Consider the following 24,448-nt stretch of genomic DNA (forward strand, 5'->3'; position numbering starts at 1 on the left):
TCGACATATAATTTAATCCATAATAAACAATTGTCTCAGTCTATTGATAAGTTAAGTAAGCATGAGAATGTATTAACTAATGAAATTAAAAATCTAAAAGAATCATTTAATAATGAGATAACAGTAGTCCACGGGATAGTCGTAAAAGTGCAACAGGTGTTGCAAGATTTTAAAAATAAAATTCAGGAGCTATACTGTTATTTACATCAATCCCAACGCAGGATAATGGCAAACTTGTTTGTTCATCTTGTACAGGAGAGAGTAAATAAAATAGTAAATAGCATTTTAAATAATGAGTTAACATATCATATATTATCTAATGCTGATGTTAAAAAGTTAATTAATTTTCATGATGTGTTGAAGAATACTATTTATAGGTCAGACATTGGAATGTTTTACCAAATGTCTAGCGTATATCTAGTAAAATACCATTACGAAGATAATAATGTTGATTTAATAATAAAGACTCCGATAATATATGATACTAGCATTTCAATAATGTATGACGTTACATCAATGGGTTACTTAATAAATAACACAAGAATATTTTATCAATTACCTGAAGCAGTCTATTTGGCTGAAGGTAAATTTCACTCATTGGATAAAAGCAAATGCGAATTTAAAAGTTTTCTATATTTTTGTGAGAGTATAACTATGGACCATGAATCGAAATGTTTGAATAATATTATTTTAAATAAATCTCTAGGAGGATGCCAGCAAAATTCGGAAAAATTTTTGGGGAATGTGATATTCAGATATACACACGCTGGTGTGATGTATTCTTCTATTGAAGAAGCGTACATGACAAAAGTGGGTGTACATCAAGAAGTTACTTCAACAAAACTTGATCAAACCAAAGCTAAATCAAATTTCATAAACTATGATAAATTTGATAATATAATAATTGGAGAGCTGGTCATTCCATCTAAACGGATAATTCAGATTCAAAATAAACACATTAAATTGATCGGTAATTGGACTGAGAGACAAATAAATTTCACCTTGCATACGCAAGAGCTAAGTAGTTTAACTGAAAAATTGTTAAAATTGAAAGTCGATACTTCGATCCCAGAACTACATTTAAAAACAGACTATATCATGTATGTAATTTTTGGAGTAATAATATCATTAATTTTGACAACAATATTGTTATTAGTACTGTATTGTAAGCTGTATAGAGCAATACGGAAGTATAAAATTCAAAATCAGGAATAATAATAATAATAATAATAATAATAATAATAATAATAATAATAATCATAATAATAATAATAATCAGAAAGTAATAATAAAGTAAGCGTAGTATGTAAATTAATATCGTATGTGCCTTGGGTTATAAAAAAAAAAAAAGTTTTGACATTTGTAGATATGGAGAAGAATGGAGTTTATTTTGAAAAAAAAAATATCTAAGTTGCAATAAAACCTGAAAAGGAATATCGAATTAACATTTAAAACAAGTGGTAATATGTAGACATACTTACCTACAGCATGAGGTAGTTGTGAGTTGAAAAGCTTTTGGTTGTCATCCTAGATAAAACTAGGATTGGTCTAGTTGAGTCGGTGAAAACGATTAAATCGTTGAAAAAAAAATAAAATGGTTACGTAGAGCTAGTACGAAAAAACTCTTTGTTTTTGGTAGAAAAGAAGCAATAGAAAATAAGCATAGATAATAGATCATCATAGACAAGCATAGATAAAAGCATGTAAATAGATAATAGCTAGGTTAAATAACATCAGAATATTAGTGAAATCAGTAGCTTCAAGCTATAGAAAACAAAAGCGAAAAGGAGAAAAATAGAAATGTTGTCTATTAGTAAAGCTAGATAAATAGACAAATCATAGATAAAGTAGATACTAGTGTTATAAACTAGTTCAAGTAAGCTTACAAATCTACGATAATAAGTCGTTAAAAGTACGGAAAAGTACGAAAAAGTCGTTGAAAAAAAAAAAGTAAATAGTTTTAATAGAAAAGTAGGAAAATCATAGATAAGACACGAGAAATAGTCGCAAATAGAATACAATCATAATGCATCATATCAATAATCAACGTTAAGTTGTATGAGAACACATTATTTTTATCAAAATTCATTTTCTAAATTCACGTTTTTTTTAAAAATGAGAGAGGAATTATTGATTCATTATTATTATCAAATGATCAATTGGTATATAGATTATTTGTATTATAATAAGTTATTGTATTTAGTTTATGAGTATCTTTGATATTCATGAGAGTACTGTACTCCGTTGAGTAGTTTTCTGTTTACAACTTACGAGACAATTGCATCCTGGCGAGGATCTGAGCGCTCAGGCAGCAGAGAGCGGTTGCTAAGGGGCGTGGTTTACGAGAAGATGGCCGCCAGCGTAGCAACAAGTCACACCCACGGGAGACTAGCTACTTGTATTCACAATGATTTTGATGCGTTATGAATGAATTTTAAGGACAGAGAGTGTTGGAATGTTAAAATAAGATAGATTTAACATCAATAAAGATAACTGTACCTACAAACAACGTTAAAACTAGTAATAAAGTGTATTTAAGAGCTGAAATATGCACGAAAATGTAGGATTTTCCTACTTTGAAAAAAAAAAAGACAATAACAGCGTCAAACGAATGAAAATGTAACAAGGATAGCAGTGTTGTATCCGAATAGGTTACATAGTGATTAGAACACTATTCATTATTTAGAATATGCATCAATTATGCATTTTAAAGAAAATAATGAACGATTAACGAACATTAACATTAGGCCTATGCTGAAATTATGAATATATTGTTCAGAAGAGAGTTATAGACCGCGGTATAGTTATATAAGTTTTTAAGAAAATAAAAACACGATTTCACACTAAGTTATATATTTACAGGTATTATGGAAAAGAAGTTTACCGTAATGGCTATTGCTTTAACATCGTTAATAACTTTAGTACTAGCAACGTCTATAATTATTATTTATTTAATTATTAAATTACGTAGATTTAGTGGAAAGAAAAAACAGGAAGGAAGAGTAGAGGATAAAAAAGTAGATGACGATATTAGTAACGTAGAAAACTGCGGATTATTTCCAATCTATGCAGAAATAAATAAAAAGCACACTATTTGCACAAAACACAAAGCAGATCACTATCTTGAGCAGAAAAAGGAACCACAAGGTAATTTAAACATTGTTGGTATGCACTGCACCAAAACCAAAGAGGGATGTAACACAAATCACGAATTATCCGGTTTTGAAGCAGAAAAAACGGATCAACATTTAGTCACAAACTTGAAACACGAAAAACTATACATGCGTCCTTGCGACATTTTAGTTTTGTGAACATTTTGCCGAAATTTTCACGAACAATACGGAGCACGTATTCAAAGTTAACTTTATACATCGAAGCAACGCGGCAAACAGGATAAGACGTGGAAGTTTGTCCAAGTTCAGTGTCAAAACGTTTGCTGAATTAACATTTTGCGGAAGGAAGTGTATCAAGAGTTGCTAACTCTATAGATAGCAAACTGACCATAAGTGAAGTGAATAATATTTTTAAATTTTGTTTTTGTGTTTCAAAATCATGCAGCGATAGGAGACGTTGTTTATTAGTGTATTAGTGGTTTACAACAACAAATCTAGTGTATAATGAAGTGCATTATTTTTATGGAAAGCATCAGTGATATGGTCACTGATATTAGTGGAAACTATGCAGAGTTAATAAACACTGAGTTGAACTTTGCGACTAACTTCAGTGGAAAGTTTTCAAGAACGAGAACGGAAAAATATATATATATGAGCAATTCCGAGCACAGGAAATGCAACACAACTTCAAGTAGTTATATATGTAACTCAATAGATGGCAGGAGCTCATACTCTGATGAGGACTCTTGAAAAGTATTTTTTTTTAAAACGAAAACAATGATTTCTTTTGAATGTAAAAATGGATATAAAGATATATACAGGGTGATGGTTGAATATATATGATTATTTTATGTAATATATGTAATTAGTTTTCGGTCAATTTCAAGGAAGAAATTGAGTCGAGAACGGAGTTCTCTTATTTTAAAGGAGGGGCATGTTGAGGCATGTCATTGATTTTATTCAAAAGATATTATTTTGGTAAAGGAAAGTATATTTAATAAAATTGAATGTTAAGAAACTAAGTGTTATCACGTAACGTAAACACGTGTGTGTGTTTATGTGTTGACATCAATGTTGTGTGTATGTAATGAATGTTCTACGGCTAGACGCTTGCTTGTCAATTCGTAAGATATTGTAATTTGTATTTGTAATGTTTTGAATTGTCATCAGATTGTCACATTGTAACATTGACACACTTTGACTGTGATATAATCGTTGAGTTCACAGAAATTTGTGAGTCTGAGAATTTGATCACGATGTAATTCGGGTGAAACCAACGTTTTACCAATAGCTGAGATATACAGAAAGTCGACGAGAATGAATTCCAAGATGTCTGGAATCTTCGTATAAAACCTTATAGTTTTTAGAGATGGGGATCAGTCGGAGGAGTCTCGAGGAGCCGTCTTTGAGGATCAGTCTTCGAGCATTAGTCTCTGAGTTGAGTCTAAGAGATTAGTATACGTCGAGCAGTAACATAGTCGCTCATGTCACAGTAGTCACTTCTCTGTGATTCTACGTTCAGTATTAGATCAGGAGATCTAATAGTTCAGCAGACCATTATAGTAGATAATGGTACACAATAGTCAATCATTCTAGACTATTGGCAGCAATATAGAGATCGTCCAGAACATCGATAGCAGTTCCAGTCATCAGCTGTATAAAGGTACGTGTATCTCAGCTATGTTTGAGTTCATCGTGGTTATCTTCCTAGCTGCTTAAAGATATGTGATCTTGCGATTATATTCAGTCGACGATCAATCACAATAATACACAAGCTTAATGAAAATACAAAGTTTTAGTTCAAAGTCATTTAATGTGGTTTCTGTCCGTCATCATGTACCTACTCATTCTAGATGGTGAGTAGCAGCGATCTTCGACCGTCATTTAACATTTCATCCCCATGCTATATAGGCACGACGGTGGAAGGTTGTCAATATATATATATATATATATGAATTTGCATTTAAACGGCCGGAAGAGTCACTGTTCAACTCAGCGACTCCGAAAACTATGGATTCGACACTAATATAAGTCATTTTCAATAATTTTATATATCTTCTCCCTCCTCCAAGTTGTGGGGCCAAATTTTGATTTAAACGCCATCGGAAGTGTCATTGTTCATTTCAGCGACCCCGAAAATTATGGATTCGACACTAATATCTGTCATTTCCCCTCTCCCTTTCCCTAAAGTTGCACCTTTAAAATGAAATGATAAAAATCATCCCGAACCTCATCTATGTTGAAAATTTTATCAAGGTCGGTCTGATGATTCAGAAGTTATTAAGTTAGAAGCATAGTCACTTTCATTTTGATTGTAATAGAAAATCTGTAGCACTAGAAAACATGTTTGTTTACATACAGGATTTTGTACATAAAGTTTATATAAGTGTCTATATTAAAATATTTAATAATAGTAATTATATGTTTTAGTGCATGAGTATTAGTGAAGTTTTCCTACTGCTCTTTCTCTTAAGAAGTGATTTGGTTAAAATTAACAAAACTTCACTAGATCAAAGAGCAAATTAAGAACTTAGTTTCATTCAAGAGACCTATTTGTTGCAACAGAAACACTTCATGTTGGTAAGCTTGTATGTAACTGTAAAAGTTCTGTAATTAATGCACATAGACGAATAAATGACATTATAGAAATAAGTGCAGACTATTAATTTTCAGCTAGCTGGACCTACGCTCTCTACAAAGCGCATCATTCACATATGAGCATGAATCTCCTTGTCATTCCTCATATCTGTACGTGTCCCTTTACAGATACAAGTGAAGGACACCTTCATAAAAATCGGCAAGGGGTATCATAAACGGGAATTTTTTTGATTATTTTTTTTTCAATATTTCGCACCGTGTGCAAGATTTGAGCCCACTTATAGTTGGAATTTCTAATTCATATATGACCTGTGTTTCCTTTCTTTTTGCATGCATTATGTAATAAGTAAATAAATTACACACACAATTAATTATGTCAGAGATATACGGAGTTCATTGTAAAAAAAAAAAAAAAAAAAAACTCCCCAAACAATGCAGATTCATCTTAGACTGGAGAAATGGTTATCCCTCGTTTTCTTATAATTTGGCCACAAAATAAAAGTCTGAGGGATATACAACCCCTATATACAACTATGCGATGTTAGAATATATAACTCATAGGGTATGATGCTTTACTTTTTCAAAAATTTCAGTACTTCCACTGTACCCCTAAAAATGTAATAAAAAAGAAGGCCATGTTTTTTTAAACATCTAATTAGAACTGGACAATTTACACAAAATTTGGAATTGACCAATGAAAACGGCACGTCTCTAGCACTTGCGGGTTCAAGATCTCATTGTCGAAAGGACTGGAGACAAACATATAAACTTTTCTGTGGGGACAAACATATACGCGTAAATATAGTATTTTAATATATAGATGATGACTGGAATAGTTTTATTTTCGAGTGCTATTTTTTAATATTCACAATATTGAAATTTTTGAACTTATATTTTTCACGCGTTTGAAGAAAAAAGATATGATTACTAGTAAAATTAACCTAATACAAATATTTTTATTTTTGCAATTTTTCCAATTTTTCAAGAAAGAAATCGAAAAAAAATGTTTTTTACCAATATGTTCAAAATTTCCGGAAATTTTACAACACTAGTTCAGACAAACTTGTACTTTGCCCAGCATTAAACTCTGATGTTGGTTCCGACGCAGTTCGCTGCCAGTCCTGTTTTACCAGTCTGCCCAGCCTACGACGTCGGACAAATGTAATGAGGTGGGGGCGCCCAACCCCTCGACGTTTGGACGTCGTTTCCCCTTAGTTTCGCCACTTGTTGAAGACACTCACCACACCACTCCTCGAACACCTGACAAGTCCTGCAGTTTCCGAAATTTTCGTGCCGAGTGTTTCTGAATGAGTATTTTCTTCAAAATAATATTAAAAGTTATAGAAAGATTTTCGAGACATTCGAGTCGAGTCGAGATTTTTAGGAGCTGTCTCGACTCGACTCGTGTCTAGACTCGAAAATTCTAGTCGAGAAATACGTTTGTCTCGACTCGTCTCGAAGTTTACAAAGTGTGTCTCGACTCGTGCGCATCCCTAGCGGCCCGCACATCCTTGGATAGAAATGAAATTGCACTTTAAAAAAATGATTCTTCCTGTATAAGCACGAAAAGAATATGGAATTTGAATACTTTCTATATTAGACTACCTACTATTTTCAGTTTTTTACACGACAACTTACGCAGATAAACGTAGGATATATTTTAAAATTTTGATTCAGATACATAGCTTTGTCGCAACTAACATCCTACATTCTTGTGTTCTGTTACCTGCACTTCACTTCATCAGTTACATTATATGTCTTGCTAAAACCTCCTTATGTATGCGCAAATAAAAATGCAATTAATAAATAAATAAAATCCTGATACCTATTTCCATATAGTGCTACAAGTAAATTGATGCTCATGATGTTACCTCCTGTGGCCCGCCCATCTTTGGACGGGAATAAAACTGCACTTTTGAAAAAATCAGATGCGTATTACTGTGATACCTAACATTGAGAAACTTCAATTAGCAGAGTTTTGGTGCAGTATTAAGGAAGAGTATAATGGTGCTTCTTCCATTTGTCAGCACTTACATGTATAAGCAGGGATTTTCCTTGTAAGCAGCGACGAAAACAAGATACTAAATGCTGAACCTGACATTAGACTTCGACTATCTACCATCAAGCCGAATATAAAATAATTATATGGGTGAGAAAACAACATCACTCGTCTCATTAAAAGTACAATTTTCAAATTTGTACCACAAAGACACCAAAATGTGGCTCCATCAGCATTATTTTCACTGACAGGAGCTCCACGTAAAAAAAAAAAAAAAAAAAAAAAAAAGTTTGTTAAACCTTTTGTCTATCATGTTCAGAATTTACATACAACAAGCATGTTATAGTTTCACATTGTAACGTAGAATAGGCCTAATCTTAATAGGAAAATGGGTTAGCTTCATTACAAATAATTGCAACACATAAAACACAAAAAGTATATTACAATTAGGGATGGGCAAAACCGGTTTTTATAAAAACCGAAAACCGGTTTCTATAAAAACGAAACCCGAAAACCGACATTTCTGTTTTCTTCAAAACCTGTTCGGTTTTCACCGAAACCGGTTCGGTTTTCTTCAAAACCTGTTCGGTTTTCTTCAAAACCTGTTCGGTTTTCACCGAAACCGGTTCGGTTTTCTTCAAAACCTGTTCGGTTTTCACCGAAACCGGTTCGGTTTTCTCCAAAACCGGTTTCGGTTTTCTCCAGAACCGGTTCGGTTTTCACCGAAACTGGTTTCGGTGAAAACTTTTCGAAAACACACAAAACTATTTCTGTGGAAATGGATTCGGTTTCCGGAGAACAACGAAACACCATTCTGGTCAGAAATAGAACCAATTTTGGAAAAAAATCGGAATCGGTTTTGAAGAAAACCGAAACCGGATCAGGTGAAAAACGAACCGGTTTTGGAGAAAACCGTTAACCGGTTTTGAAGAAAACCTAAACCGCTTTCGGTGAAAACCGAACCGGTTTTGGAGAAAACCGAACCGGTTTTGGAGAAAACCGAAACCGGTTTCGGTGAAAAACCAAAAACCGAAAAACCGGTTTTTGTGCCCACCACTAATTACAATTCCCGGTGGAAGGTCATATAGTTTGGATTCCATGTTAAGCTATAGGTTCTTGTCTCATGTAGCCTCGGTGCTCAAAGAGATGCTAAACTCAATTCCAGCCATCGAAGTAACATTACAAAAATCCTGGTTGCTTATAATTGTATTTTAATTAAGACTTTTCGTCTGTTAATAGTCCCACATCGTTTTTTATACCTTCAGAAATCCTTGAAGGATGTATCGAAATTCTCAACCATTTGAAGTTCAACGCCAGTAACTCCTGCTCCGTAACATTAGTATCGACCGAAATTGCAATATGATGAAGATGGTGTTGACAGACGAAGGCTTGGATGCTTGAACCAAATTATCTATTATAAATAAAATAGAGTTTGTTTGTGTGTTTGTTTGTCTGTATGTGTGTCATTGTGCGGCCTGGGGACCAGACGAATGAACCGAGAGTTACCAAATTTTGGTCACGGGTACCTTGATCCAGGCCCCAGACCAAGACGAAGCATTTTTTTAAAATTCGAACCAGGGGGTCTCAGGAGGGCGTTTACCGGGACATGTAAAAGTAGTAGAAAACGACCGATATTAGTGTCAAATTCATTGTTTTCGCGCTCGCTGGGATCAATGGTGAAACTTCGATCGCATTAACTTCGAAATTCACCCCATTCGGCTGCAGGCCAGGGGTCACCAGAGGAGAACATAAAATAATCCAAAATGACCCTATATTATTGTTAAATCCATAGTTTTCGCGGTTGCTGAGATCAATGGTGACACTTCCATTATCGATGACTTTGAAATTCCGCTACCATTGTATGGGGGTCGGTGGTCACCTGCGGGAGGGGCGCTTACCGAGACATGCAAAAATAATCCAAAATGACCGGTATTAGTGACAAATCCATAGTTTTCGCGGTCGCTGAGATAAATGGTGATACTCCCAGATACAGATGTTGACTTCCAAATACAGCCCCCAATGCGAAGAACGGGTATTTTCAGCTAGTTCTTAAATATAAGATTAGATGCAGGTTAGATAGGAGACAAAACCATAGCATGTTGAATTTCTCTCTGAATACTAAATTATATTGTTGGGTTGCGTTGTTAACAGCATGTGTGAAATCAGTTTCCTAATTAAAGAAAAAATTCTTACTAGCTGATAAACGTGTCCAGAACTATATTTTACGTATTAAAGAAACTGAAGATATCGTTTTATGGGAAAATAATAACATATAACATAAAATGAGCCAGATAAACCTACGGGAAGAATGTAAGAACTGTTAACCTTACTTTCTCACTCTACCAGTTTACTTATTCATTGTAGCTACCTAACAGGAACGTTGCATATGTGAAATAATGTTGGTTTTAATTAGTTACTTATGATTAAAAATATTTTGAAGTCTATTTAAAAGCATTTTGGGCACTGCTGTTATATTTGGGTACAAATCAGTGGCGGCTAATTGGATTTGCTCCCTCTCCCCCTTAGAATCAAAAGCAAATAGTATGCGAATCCAATTTCATAACTTTAAGTTTTGCGAGATCGTTATCGCCGCTACTGGTATAATAATAGGAGATTCTAAAAAGAATAACATGTAGTAGCTAATCTTAAAATGATCATAATTACATTGAAGTTTACTTAACCACTACGAAAAACTTATTATCATGAAAATTAAGTAGCTGCAATCTAGATATACGAGAAGAATTCAAAAAGTAAAGGCACATTTGCAATTTCTCTTTCCAGGGGACTAGCAACACTGCTAGTAACGTTGCGCTGAGTGAGTGTAGTTGGCAACACTTCGAGACAACGTGTCGCTCGTATTCCTGCATTAGTCGTTGGAGTGTAGCAGGCCGTTAATCATGGCAGCTCCATTATCGATCTGCACCAAGGAGGAAATGAGAGCAGTGATTCGCTTTTTGTATGCGGAAGGTGTGAAACCTGCGGACATTATTCGTCGAATGCAAGCACAGTACGGTAACAGCTTTTATCGCGAAGATAGATCTACGTATGGATAGAGCGTTTCAAACAAGGAATAACTTCTTTATATGACGATGAAAAAGATCCGACAGGCCATCGACCTCAACGACTGAGGAACTTGAGTACATCATCCCGAACCGGAAAATAAGGCTGCGAGCATGGTTCAGAAACACCCATCATCACCAGAAGTTGAGAAATTTAAACGTTAACCATCGGCTAGTCATTGATGCGGTGCAAAATTGGTTACAGATGCAACCGAAAAACACTTTTTCTGACGGAATCAAAAAACTTGTGAAACGGCGGGAAAAGTGCGTTAAAGTCCAGGGAGGTTACGTAGAGAAATAAGGTATGTTTCAGTTTTCTATCATTAGAATAAGTTCAGCTTTTCTCAAATGTGCCTTTAGTTTTTGAATTCTCCTCGTATATTTGTGATACAACATGTGCTCTTCTTGAGAAGAAATAATCTTACCATTAGGTTAAGTATGTGTATTTTGAGCACGAACTGTAGATTTATAACGAAAATCTACAGAGTGTTACTAAAGTAATGGAAACGACTTTAGTTTACAGTACGTAAGACGTGTGAGGTGATAACAATGATGATGCATCTATAGCATCCAGCGATTGTTAATGGTGCTTTAGTGATCGTGGAAGTCTGCAGCAGGTCAGGTGGGGTAGAACGGAACTGTGTGTTGAAGAGGAAAGACAGTGATGACAAGAAATGTAGAATCTCTGAATTTCAAACAGGCTACATTGTACATATCCGGTTAGTAGCGTAAGCATATATTATCTGAAGGTTCTACCGCTCTTCGACGCTTTCCCAGCCCTCGCCAAGTGAACTTTGTGGTGGACAAACACCGTGTGCGTGGGTTTTCTCGGGGTTCTCCCGTTTCCTCCCACTTTCTTCATTCCACCATTTCATTCATTACTCATCATCACCGTCTCCTTTAGCCTAACCGGCATAACCGTGGGACGTAAAACTCAAAGATTTCATTTCATTTTCTCTTCGACGCTTCTTCTATTGTGAGGAGTGGTATGTGCCCTACCTTATAAGATAACTTTATCGATAAAATTAAACCGCACGTGAATTTTCTATGATAAATTGAGATATTTATTTCTGTCGAAGTATTGAAACATTTTGTGTATCAGTATATAACGTTTAAAGGAGAGCAGTGTGGCCAGTACTTTCACGAAAAAAGTCAGTGGCGGCTCTTCAGGGAAGTTACATCGGCGTAAAATAAATAAATAAATTTTATCGCTATAAGCTAAGGAAAGAAATCTATCAATATCAGAAAGTTCTACATACAGGAATTAATACATCATCTAAACTTTCTTTTCTTAGCTTTAAAATTTATATTTCTACAGACAGTGGCGGATCCAGAAGTAAAAACTGGGGAGGAGGCAGCAAGAACTCAAAGTATGATAGGTATATCATGAGTTTACTATAAACTTTCAAAAATATATAAATAGTAGACCCTATCTTAAATTATTTTGTCACTCAGAAAACTGGGAGACTTAGGTCCTTCCGGACTCTTTCGAGATCCGCCACTGTTACAGATATGAATCTTTCTGATGTGAAGATGTGTAAAATGTATATTTTTACTCACGAGCCGCCACTGAAAAGACCATACATAGAATTTTGTCAAGTGACTTCTGAATCATTCTCTATATATAACTGCAAGTTTACGGTAGTTGACACATAAAAGATGCAAAATCTAGTTCACAAATCCTATTTATAAATGTCGACTGAAAGATGGCGGGAGATGTAAATGTCCTTTCTGAGAGACGGTATAGAATGCAATATCCATCATATATATTCTTATGTGCATATAATTCTAACGCTTGTCGGAAAAGTAACTACCGTTTTGAAAACAATACCAGAAAAGGTTTATTAAAACCAAATTTATTTTTACATGAAAGAGCACACCTTAAATTGTTTTTCAACATAGTTTCCAGCAATGTTTAAATCTGTCATAGTGGGTGACCACTTGTCCAAACTTTCCTCAAAGAAACATTCCGCCAGTGAAGACACCCATAACTCCACAGCGTTTTTTCCGTCGTCATCACTTTCAAAGCGCTTACCGCCGAGCTCGCGCTTCAGGTGCAGGAACAAGTGGTAGTTAGATGGGCCAAGTCGGGGTGGTCAAACTGCTTCCAGACGGATTAACGTTTGGATGACACCAGTAATATGGAGACAAGCATTGTCATGGAGCAACACAACTCCTTTACTGCACACTCCTCCCCTTTTGTTTTGGATTACACGCCGAAGTTTTCTCAGAGTCTCAAAGACGTTCAAACGAAACAGTGCGTACTTGCCAGACACTGGCGGGATATTTCGTTGAGGACGGTTTGGACAAGTTGGCCGCCAGCTCTGACAAGTGTTTGAACATTGGTAGCAACTATGTCGAAGTATGCTCTTTCATGTAAAAATAAATTTGGCTTCAACAAACCTATTTTAGTAATTTTTTTCAAAATAGTACATACTTTCTGAATACGCCTCGTAATCCATTGATACGAAACATTTTCAGTAGTACAGACACGCCCTAAATTTATACAAATTAAACTGTCTACGGATGGCTTTACGGATGCATGTAAAAAAAAAAAAAAAAAAAAAAAAAGCAATTCTAACAATAGCTTAAAATCCTCCAACGAACGAGTAATTCATCCGAAGTAGCCTTGGGAGAATCTGACGTTCTACTAAAAATTGCAATCGAGGTCTTTCCAAATTGACCAGAAAATAGTCAGGAAGAAAGAGAAATAACATTCTTCAAGAATCGAAAGAAAGAAAATTAAAGCGAAACATGATACAGAAAAATTGACCTTTTGCACCTGACTTGCAATACAAGCAAGCACGTGGTTCTTGTACGGTGTATAATGGAAAGAAAATTAAAAAAAAAAAAAAAAATAGTTTTGAGCTTCTCAAGGAGATATGAATTTGCTATCGATAGTGAAAGCAGGAAAATGCTTTATAGAGTCCGCGTAATGCACTAAATGACTGTGGCCACATCTCTCGTTAAAGTAGGCAGTTAAGTAAGTCAGCTGAGAAAATTGGATGAAATATTTTGGCGTTTTGCTCCTGAACGCGTGTTGAGGTGGAAAAAAATTGGAAATTATGTGATATTCTAAGAGGCGCGAGAAAGAGAGAGAGAAAAAATAATGAATAAAGAACTAGTGAGATTAATATTGTATCGTACCAGCCCAAACCAGCTCCTTTAAACCTTGAACTAAACTAATTTTGAGTGCATACATATATAAAGCTCAACACGAATTGGTTTTTGTCATTGACTTGTGTAGTGTGCAATAAGACCAGTGCAATACTCTTAATCAAAAAATTATAATTTCCACCATGTCTCGTTTCCAGGTACGTTAAAGTTCATTGTTTTCTTAAATATTCTGAAGTTTTATAAGAAGATTAAGTACTTGCACTAAGAAATTTCATAAAATGTCGTACGCTGAGAAAAATTCGTTATCCGGACAGCTATATATTGTACAAATATGCGGAATCCTTATGTTCACTACGGAAATCAGTACGGAGCATACGTTATCCATATACTACATACTTTTCCCGCTTTGATGTTACATCATGCCGTTGCAGGACGTATGGCATCTAACAGTCTTTCGTATATTACATACATATACGTATACGTATGTTACATACGTCAGCTATATGTTACACACGTCCATCTGTATGTGAGATTCTGACCGCCTATATACAGTTTTTTCGTTCGTACGAAAAGTACGTTTATTCGGAACAGTTGTACGGAAAGTACAATAAAATACACTTTTTCAATTGTACGTTTGCTGTACTTTAAGTTCAAAAAATACAGGATTTTCACATGTAACCTACGTTTTATGTACTCCACATACATTTTTTCTCAGTGTACAAATTACTTGCAACATACGATGTGCATTCAAGTTATAACAGCTCCAATACTTTTATCTCAGGACTGGTGACAGATAGAAACGTTCTGTTTGTTTTAAAATACCTGAGCATTCATTGTCAATACTTGACAGAGAAAATATCCCTTAATACTATATCATGATCTTATGAATACTCTGTATTATAACATTTTGAATGTTCTGTTTGAAACAGTGGCGATACTATTGTTGTAATAAATAATAACGTGCAATATATGCGTGAAAAATGCCTATCACTGGTTGAAGTATTTGTGTTACCATTATGAATAGACTACCAACAATAGATACAGATGTAAAATATGTTATATAACAGTAGATTTTTGAAAATATACAGTAAACAGTGTTAAATGAATAAATAGTATGTTCTTAGCAGAATAGAAACTATTAATTGGCTGAAACCATAAAAATGAAAGTTACTGAAAACGAACGATATTCTTTTTAAATACACAAATGTCTTTTTCTCTCCATTTTCTCGAAAACTAAGCATCAGAATTTATTCTCAAGACTGTTCCTGTGTGGAGCTCGCTCATCTTTTGATAATATAATAGTTAAATAAAAGTCAAAGTTCAAGAATTAATCACAATTTTAGGCTGTATCTCAATAATAATAATATGTGTATACTATCATGTTGCTAGTATCACAATAAAAGCACTGATAATAGTTCATTCCAGTATCAATTTCCTCTTAATAGACGGCGTTGTTATCGTATATCAATTTTCAACTTTACATAAAAACTCGGTTTCGTCTAGAAAACTACGCATGAGGATAAAAACTCACTCATATCATTTTCTTAAGTTTGATGTGATCTATCAATTGGTATACGAGGGTTGTCGAAAAAGTATCTGACCATGGCTGGTATACGAGGGTTGTCGAAAAGACCGGAAAACCAATACACTCATCTAGTGTTTTCCATCGTCTTAATCTTCTTCAAAGTTGTTCTCCCCTGCTTGCACATACCGAGTGTGGCACTGGCGAATTCAGAAGGTAAAAACTAAAAACTTGAGGGGGGAAGGGCAGTCAGAACCCAGACTATGATAGATATATCTTGAGTTTACTATAAAATTTCAAAAAAATATAAAAATAGCTTCAATTATTTTCGTCAGTCAAAAATCTGGGAAACCTAGGCAGGCTTGTAGCCAGCCAAAAAATTTAGGGGGAACGATCCAATCATATATTATAGTTCATCACCATATTATAGTTCATTTGCAAACCTACCGTGAAAATTTTAGGGGGTGAGCAGTAAAAATTTATGGGGGCGGCCCCCTAGCCACCTCGTGGATACGGACCTGGACCTAGTCCCCCCGGGCCTCGGGCTAGAGCCAACAGTGGAGTTTGGTAGTCTTTTCCCTGTTCGAAAGAGGCCTGAAATCCCAAATCGGAAAATGTCACGAGAGCAGTCGTCATATTGCTCTGGATTTCTTCTCGGGTGTACAAGCGAGTTTCTTCCTGATACCTAATGAGTTTTGGGAACAACCAAAAGCCTCGCCAGGCGATACCCAGAGAATAGTGAGCTTAAGGAAACATCGAAATTTGTGCTGTGCCAAAAAAAAAAGAAAGAGAAAAAAGAAAAAAGAAAGAAAAGAAAGAAAGAAAAAAGACGATCGCATGAGCCGAATGAATAGGTTAATAGTGCTGATGCAGTCTTCCAGGCTTTGAGTTCCGTAGATCTGGTCATTTCGGACCAAGAGCATCAGTGGACGATGGAAAATGTCTAAAGGGAAGTATTTTACACCTACACATTCTTCGTGTTCTTACTTATGATGCACATTGCCACGGCGAAATCGGAAAAACTCATTCAATATTGTTTTGACTTTGCTATGCATCTTGGCGAACGTTTTTGGATCTTGCCAGGATTTGGCGACGTCGGATGTATGAACTAACCCGGCTGTGACTTCATTCTAGGTTCCTATTTGTACACCCACGTCCTCACCATTTTAGACCTGCGCCAGGATCACACAAGAGTAACCACGTAACCAATCTTCCACAACAGCAGACGCAAGTGTAAGTTACTCCACCTGCAGACTAAAGACATCATGGACCCGTCTTTCATCACGGAAAATTTGGTCAATCTGAGCCATGTAGTTTCTCCAAAAACAAAAGAACTCGGACTCTTTTACAACAGGCCTTGTATACCTTATTATTTTTCCGTTAAACGATAATACCTAGGTATAATATTGCGGTTATAGAATGCAATTTCCAATATCAATTTTTCATATCATTTTTATGTACTGTTTAACACATGGTTCTAATAAATAATTATTAATATTTATACCACTGATAATATTAATATATTCAAAGGTTTCCGTAAAGAAAGGTTTTGAAATAACGACATTATAGAAGCACGCAAGTGAACTTATAGAAACAGTTATTCTCCTTTATCAAGTTTCGTCGTAGTAACCGGAAACACTTTCTTTTTAAACGATATTTTTTATTTATGATCGGAGATTCCACTTCGTCCGCCATTTAAGGAAAGTTTATTCTACTTTTTAAATATCGATTGCTGTTATTAGGTGAAAAAACGCAAAGAGTCGTTTAACAACTTTTTTCCTTCTTAATTTACTTAAAGAAAAAAGAACCAGTAATACAAAGGAAATATCAATTATTATTTTTCTTTTCACTCGGAAGTAAAGTTAGTGTTTATTTTAATGTTATGAATATTCTAAATAAATGTTTCTGAGTAAATGTGCATCTAATTTACAATTTTATAGATATACTGTATTTACCGATGGAATATATACAGTATAAGAATGGAAATTAAGCAAGAAAAATGTTATATTAGATTAAAAGAAAATCATAAGATTGAAATTTAATTGTATTATTTTATACTGCGGCTTGCAGCATCAAAATTACTTCCAATTATGTATTATAACCAAATATACAAAAAATCTGAAGGAGGCTTTTATGTAGAGATAAAGTTAAAATTATTATTATTATTATTATTATTATTATTATTATTATTATTATTATTATTATTATTATTATTATTATTATTATTATTATTATTGGTTGGATGGTAGCTCAGTGGTAGAGTGCTTACCTCTGGCTCACAGGGTCCCTGGTTCGATCCTCGGTCAAATAAGCTTGTGGTGGACAACATAGTGCCCGTGGGTCTTTGCGGGATATTCCCGTTTCCTCCCACTTTCTCATTCCACCAATTATTCCATCATCATTCACTTGCTTTAATCATCATCTCCCTCAGCCTAAAGTGGCCCCGCGTAGCGTAGTCACTAACGCTCTCGCCTTTGGTGCGAGCGGTCCCGAGTTCGATTCCCGGTGGGGGCATTCGGTCGAAAAAGTGGAACACCTTTTTCAGGCCAGCCATCCTGTATGAGGTTTTCCTGGGTTTTCCTCTTTCATACCAGGCCAATGAAGGGGGAATGCCTAACTTATAGGTTCCAGGCGTTTCCTTCCTTCCCATATATGTGACAGGCTAAATGGCCTTGGATGCCAACAGCCCAGAAATCTAATTCCTAATCCCTTTACTTCCTTATTCTTTTTGCACCCCTTATTATAATTAATTAAGAATAATTCTTTTGTCCTTTCATAGGCCTATAGAACTTTTAAAAAGTAATTCTTCTTTCTGGGGCTAGAACGGATTAATTGTGTTTACATTAATTTCAATGAGAAAAATTATTTCGCTTTACTAACGGTGTTACAGAACGAATTAAGTTCGTCATGTGAGACTTCACTGTACATCGTTCTGCCAAACCAATGATGGTCAAGTTGCGAAAAATTATATGATCACTGACTGTATTTTGAAATACTGAATAAAACCAAGGAAGAAACGATTAAGTTTTTTTTTCTAGCTCATCCGAATGTTTGCTTGTTTCCTTGATAAGAGAAAATTTAAACTGTTATCAATGTGACTTCCCTATCGTTATCCTGAACCTAAATTCTGACTACAGACAAGAGGCTGCACATGAGTTCAACCAGAATTCCTATTTATTCATTTTTGTATTTATTTATTTATTTATTTATTTATTTATTTTTAGGTATTTATCATCGTTGTTGTAGCTGTTGTTGCTCTTATCGAAGCTTCTCCAATCGGAGGAATTGGCATAGGAGGATTTGGCGGAGGACTTGGAGCCATTGACTACTATGTAAGTACAGATATCTCTCCTTCCATATTATCCTAAAACACAGAAATAATGCTTCGTAGTTTGAGAAAAAAAGAACCTATTTAAATTAACCTAATTCACCTAATTAAAAATGCTTTTTCAAAGCATTTTTATAATGAAAGGTTCATATCAATACCACATTGACTTGACACCTAGTCTTCCGCTCCAAGCGCTGCTATCGGCTGAAAGAATTCCACTCACTTTCTCTCGCTTAGCAACAGCTGAACCCTTATTGGCTCAACGCGTGGGTGTGTCGAGGATTGAGCTTTAGTTCGCATTTTTGCCACGGATCAAGACACTTTGGCAGCACTATAGCAAATGCATTTATCTATGAAAAGTGAAATATATGAAATTGTATTTTTCGAGGCCATCGTTGCAGCCCAGTCCATGCAGTGATGCCAACCCGTGGGAAAATCCAATTTAGTGGGATTTTTGAACATTAATTTCTCGAATAGAGATCAAGGTAATTTTCGTAGAAATCGGCACCATATTTGGGATTCATCATATGTTTACTTCATTCACGTCAACAAAATTCTATATGGGCAAGAAACAGACTAATGGTTTTCAATGAATGTAAAATCAGTGCTGATTGTATTTTTTATTTTTATTTTATTTTTTACTGGAAACTACATACGTGCTAGTGTGGAATGGAAGTTATATGTACAGCGACTTGTGGCAAAAAAATAATAAGGAACGTAAATTATATTCTGGTATTTAAAAAAAGGAAGACAATGCGATATCAAAGTAGAGACAGCTAACTTCCAAAACGTTTCACAGAAAATAACTGGAAAATGAATCTTATCTAGTTTCGTTACGTTGAGTAGAAGGTTACAGCACAAAAGCGTAATAGAAGTACTAAATTCCCGTCTCATATAGCCTCCCTGCTGAAAGGGACGTTAAACTCAAAATCAACTCAACTCAGTCAACTCAAATACTAAATTCTGATAATAAAATGTATTCGTCTATATTTTCATTTATCTCTTTCAATTAAGAAAGATACTTATCCATAAACTACTTGGCAAACGTAGAAGATCGAAATTTGCTCATATACTGAAGAAAGTGCATGACATACAGTAGTTTCCCTTTTCATATTTTATAAGTTTTGAAATTTTTGTTAATTAGTAGAAAGTGGGCAATTCAAAAACAGAAAGGGAATATCTGTCTCTTGAGAAGAGATTTTATAGCGTTTCTAGAGTTGTCATCACTGAGTGTATGTAATGAGAGATATTTAAAAAATATATGTAAATATGAATTTTCTTTAACTACAATTCTTAGAATTTCGAAAATTTTAGAGAGCTGATACCTCAAGTAACTTAATTTTTAACTTTTTAAAACTTGCTTGAATCAGAAACGTCATTTTAGGTTTTGCTTGGGAGTGAAGATGGGGAAGGGGGGCAAGAATCACCACCTATATAAGTACAGCTTCACGTTTTTCATTAGCATTTTATTTATACTATTAGTGGTGTTCACGAGACGATAAATAACGTTTTTCTTTTCTTGTCTCGTAAAGTTTAAAGAAATCTCGTCTTGTCCTGGTGCTCGAAAAGTTTTTGTTAACTCGTCTTGAAAAATTTCTTGTCACATTTTGTAAATTTTCGTTCAAATTTTATACTCTGAAATGTCTCATCTCGTGGGCAGCATTACATTTTATTGACTAGTATATATTCTATATATATTACAAACTTAGGAGGTCAATCGCCCCTTGTCTTCCCACAATGACACCCAAAACTTACGAAAAGTGACCATAGTAGCCTATAGATAAAAACTACTTGAGTCAAATCAGAGATGCCAACCCGTGGTAAATATCCCATTTTGTGGGATTTTTGACATTAATTATTCGGAACGGGATAAAAGGAATTTTCGTCGAAATTGACATTACCTATATCGGATTTTCCTCCTATATGTTTAAACCCACGGCAACAAAATTCTGTATCAGCAGAAAGTAAACATAATGAGTCACTAATTAGCGTGTCAATGTTGCCAACTTTTAGTCTGAAGTCCTTTCTTCCTTATCGGAAAAGTCCAGGGGCGGATCCAGGGGGGGGCGATCGCGCCTTCCCCCAGAAGACGAAACTTTCTTATTTTATATATATAAATAAAACCCATACCATAGTTTGGAGCCCTTAAAAGTAGCAGTATGACAACCCACCGCCCCCCCCCCAGAAGTCGGTCCTGGATCCGCCTCTGGCAAAGTCCATGCTAAAGAGAAGCAATTTCATCATAGGGCCTATGTGGTTTTTAAATATCAAGTACAAAGAAACGAACTTTGTGCTCTGGTGTTTGAGGAAAGGAGAAAACAAAACAATGAACAAATAAAAAAAAAAAAAGAAGTAAAACATCATACAAGAAACAATGAATTTTCAAATGTTCCACAGGATATGTGTGGTGAATAATACTTTTCTAGTGTCAATGGGCTCAGCGTAAGGTGATGGTACAAACGTGTGATAAAAGTCACTGCATTTCTGACAACATAACAAAATATACTTGTTTTCGGTTAAGGAAAATAGCTACTCAAAAACTATTTTATAAACATGAAGATCGAAATTTATTCACAATTCACCCAGAAGTTGAACAAAAGTAACACATGACATACATAAGTTTCGTTCATATATTGTTATTACTACTACTACTTCTACTACTACTACTACTACTACTACTACTACTACTACTACTACTACTACTACTACTACTACTACTAATAATAATAATAATAATAATAATAATAATAATAATAATAATAATAATAATGTGGGAAATTAAGATGCGAAATGGGAGTTTCTGTCTCTAGAGATAGGATTTTATAGCGTTTCAGACTGGCATCACTGAGTCAAATAAGCAGTAGTGTAGATATTATTGCGGGAAATCATAATGAACCTTAAACTATTGATTTAAATGACACTATTTCGGTTTATACATGTAATATAATTTATAGCATCAATGCTTATGGAATATTATTATTGAATAATAGACTAATGTTACGAAGTAGCAAAAGCGAGTATACATGTCAAATAGAAAATCATGCTAATGAGAATCAGGTGAAACATCCGTATGGTAGCTAAAAATAAGAGAAATAGGAAAAAAAAAATGAAATTCCGTACTAGGAATTGAATTCAGGACTACTATATTTGAAATTTTGCAAACGTTACAGTAAAGCAAGTTAAGCCGGATATTCACAAGTGCATCTGCAGTATTAATAAAAAAGGATTAGAAGTTCTACCAAGAAATTTAAAATAAAAGATTGTTTAACCTTGCAGTAATCCTGTTTTAAAAGAGATCCGTGTAAACATTCCAGATTCCGAGAACTAATTTCACCCTAGATCCGTTACCCTAAAATAATGTCATCTTTTAATCTTCTTCTTTTCTCTTAATCAAACGTAAAAACAATTCGTGAATTTTAAATTAACTTCATGCTAGTTTTTTTTTTCTTTTTGTCTCCACAAAGTTAACGAATTCGAAACAAAATGAAGTTAGGACCGTTTCTTTTTTTTAATGTTCGCTTTTCGTAAAACAATCACTGAAGGTGTAGCGAAGCATTATAAACATCCTTCACCGACTGACCTTCCAGCAAAGCATGGAAGAACCCGTTATGCTCTGTCAGCCATTTTGACGGAACTGGTAACACACCTTCTATAGAATATTTCCCCCTCCCACCAATTTAATATTACAAAAAAAGGAAGAAAAAAGTACGAAAAAAATACCGCAAACAATAATATAAGGTTTCACTTTCAGAACACTCATACCGTGTGTTTTATTAAGTGTGTTTGCAAAGTAAATATATACACTGTATTATAATATGCAACAAAATAAGAATAATAAAAACAAAAACAAAAGGAGTAATTGCTTAGCTGTGGGAAATTGAAAAAATAATAATAGTCATAATGGTTAAGAGTCATTTTAAGTACTTAAGTAGGTATTATCTTTTAAGAAACGTGTATTATTGCATAACAAGTTTCTGCAGTAAGGTTCCGTGGAGAGAAGAAAAGAAGTTGCATCATTGTTAAAACAAAAAAAAACAAACAAATACATAAATACAAGGAGTTGTGTGTGTATACTTAATTTGTGAGTAGCAACATTTATTTTGAATTTAGCTATAATCATTCTTTTAGATTCACGTCTTTAATCCAGCACTGAGGGAATGAAAGTCAAGCTCTACTACTATTATGGTGGACTGTGAACTATCTCGGAAACCCAATGTTTCCCTGTAGGCTTCTCTTAGACTCCAAATACTACCACCTACCACCTACTATAGTCTACAAACTAAATTATTTGAAACGAGCCGTATAACTGACGACAGAGATCATATTCTCTTTGACCCTTTATTCTTAGGTTCTGTTTATGGAAATATATATATATATATAATATACTTAAAAGCTAGGTGGTTACTCGATTAAAATATCACGTGATCTATAAGTCAGTTGGAACTAGCAGTTATTAGATTCTGGTTTGACTAGCATACTAGCTACCTGACTATAGCAGTAGTTCCCATAATTCACTTGGGAATTAATCTGATGAAATTCTCGTGTGGGGTGAAGTGGCTGTTTATGTGAGCCATACTATTGTCAGTACTAGTTAATTTACATTTAGTTGAAAACCAATGAATAGAAGACTATGCAGAACAGCGTGACTCTGTACCACAAATATCGTTGAAATATGGACATAATTAAAGTTATGTTGTTGAATTGTTTGTTTATCGTTTTCAAATATCGCACCATCACATTGCGAAGGTATTCGAAAAAGAAAATCGTGATGTAAAAGGTTAGAACTTACAAATTCAATCGGTATTTGAAACCCTAAGCTCTCTGAAAATTTGTGACAGAACTTATGCTTCAGTGTTGCGAAAACGTGAACTCAGCATGAAGAGAATGGGAGCCAATTTGAGGATCTTTTGTAAGCATATCGTGTATACTTGAGCACTATCTCCACTAGTATATAGTATATGTATATGTATATTCTGTATTACTTCGGCTTGTATTTCACATCTGCATTAAAAGTGCAATTTGGCTAACTAACTTATGATACATCCTGTATTATGTATACATCATCAAACTTATTTTTGTATCTCCTCTTTACAGGCGTATCCCAGATACACATTCAAGTATGGCGTAAATGATAAATTCACTGGAGACATTAAAAGCCAGCACGAGGTAAGAGATGGCCCTGCTGTCAAAGGACAATACAGCTTGGTTGAGCCCGACGGCAGTGTTCGAATTGTTGACTACGTTGCTGACGGCATCCATGGTTTCAACGCTATTGTGCACAAAGCTGGACCCAGTGTTCATCCTGCTTTTGGACATATCGGTTACGGAAAATAGAATTTAAATCCAAAATCTTCAATAAATATATGTAACTACTGATTAAACATCATATTAACAATTTTTTGTATGAAATTGAAAGGAAAACAATCTAACATGGTGGATGTGGATGTGCGTTTCTGTATTATAAACAATTAAAAAATTTTATAAGTAATTTGATGTGTTTTTCTTCTCATTGCGTGTACTTTGTTTCTCAATCTTCAATTATGCTCCTGTTCATTCCAGTTTATAGTGAATATTTGATTACTTTGAGACGGTTGTATTTCTCAAGATTTACTAAGTCATACAAAAATGTATCTAAAAAGAAAATTTAAAAGTGTAAGTTCTTTCTTCAACTTTGATACCTGCTCATAATATTATTATAAATCTATGGGGTTG

At 34.6% G+C, this 24,448-nt stretch overlaps 1 protein-coding gene across 1 annotated transcript; it reads left to right on the forward strand.

The window, feature by feature from the left end:
• The first annotated feature begins 13,984 nt into the window (after window positions 1-13,984).
• Window positions 13,985-24,223, forward strand: LOC145684850 (cuticle protein 19-like). Its single transcript, XM_081757215.1, has 3 exons — window positions 13,985-14,083; window positions 18,633-18,740; window positions 23,831-24,223. The coding sequence occupies exons 1-3, from the start codon at window positions 14,069-14,071 to the stop codon at window positions 24,068-24,070; spliced, it is 363 nt and encodes a 120-aa protein (XP_081613341.1). The 5' UTR covers window positions 13,985-14,068; the 3' UTR covers window positions 24,071-24,223.
• The last annotated feature ends 225 nt before the right edge of the window (window positions 24,224-24,448 follow it).

This window comes from Thermobia domestica, chromosome 5 (assembly GCF_964235325.1).
Source record: "Thermobia domestica chromosome 5, izTheDome1.hap1.1, whole genome shotgun sequence".
In the NCBI taxonomy this organism is placed as follows: domain Eukaryota; kingdom Metazoa; phylum Arthropoda; class Insecta; order Zygentoma; family Lepismatidae; genus Thermobia; species Thermobia domestica.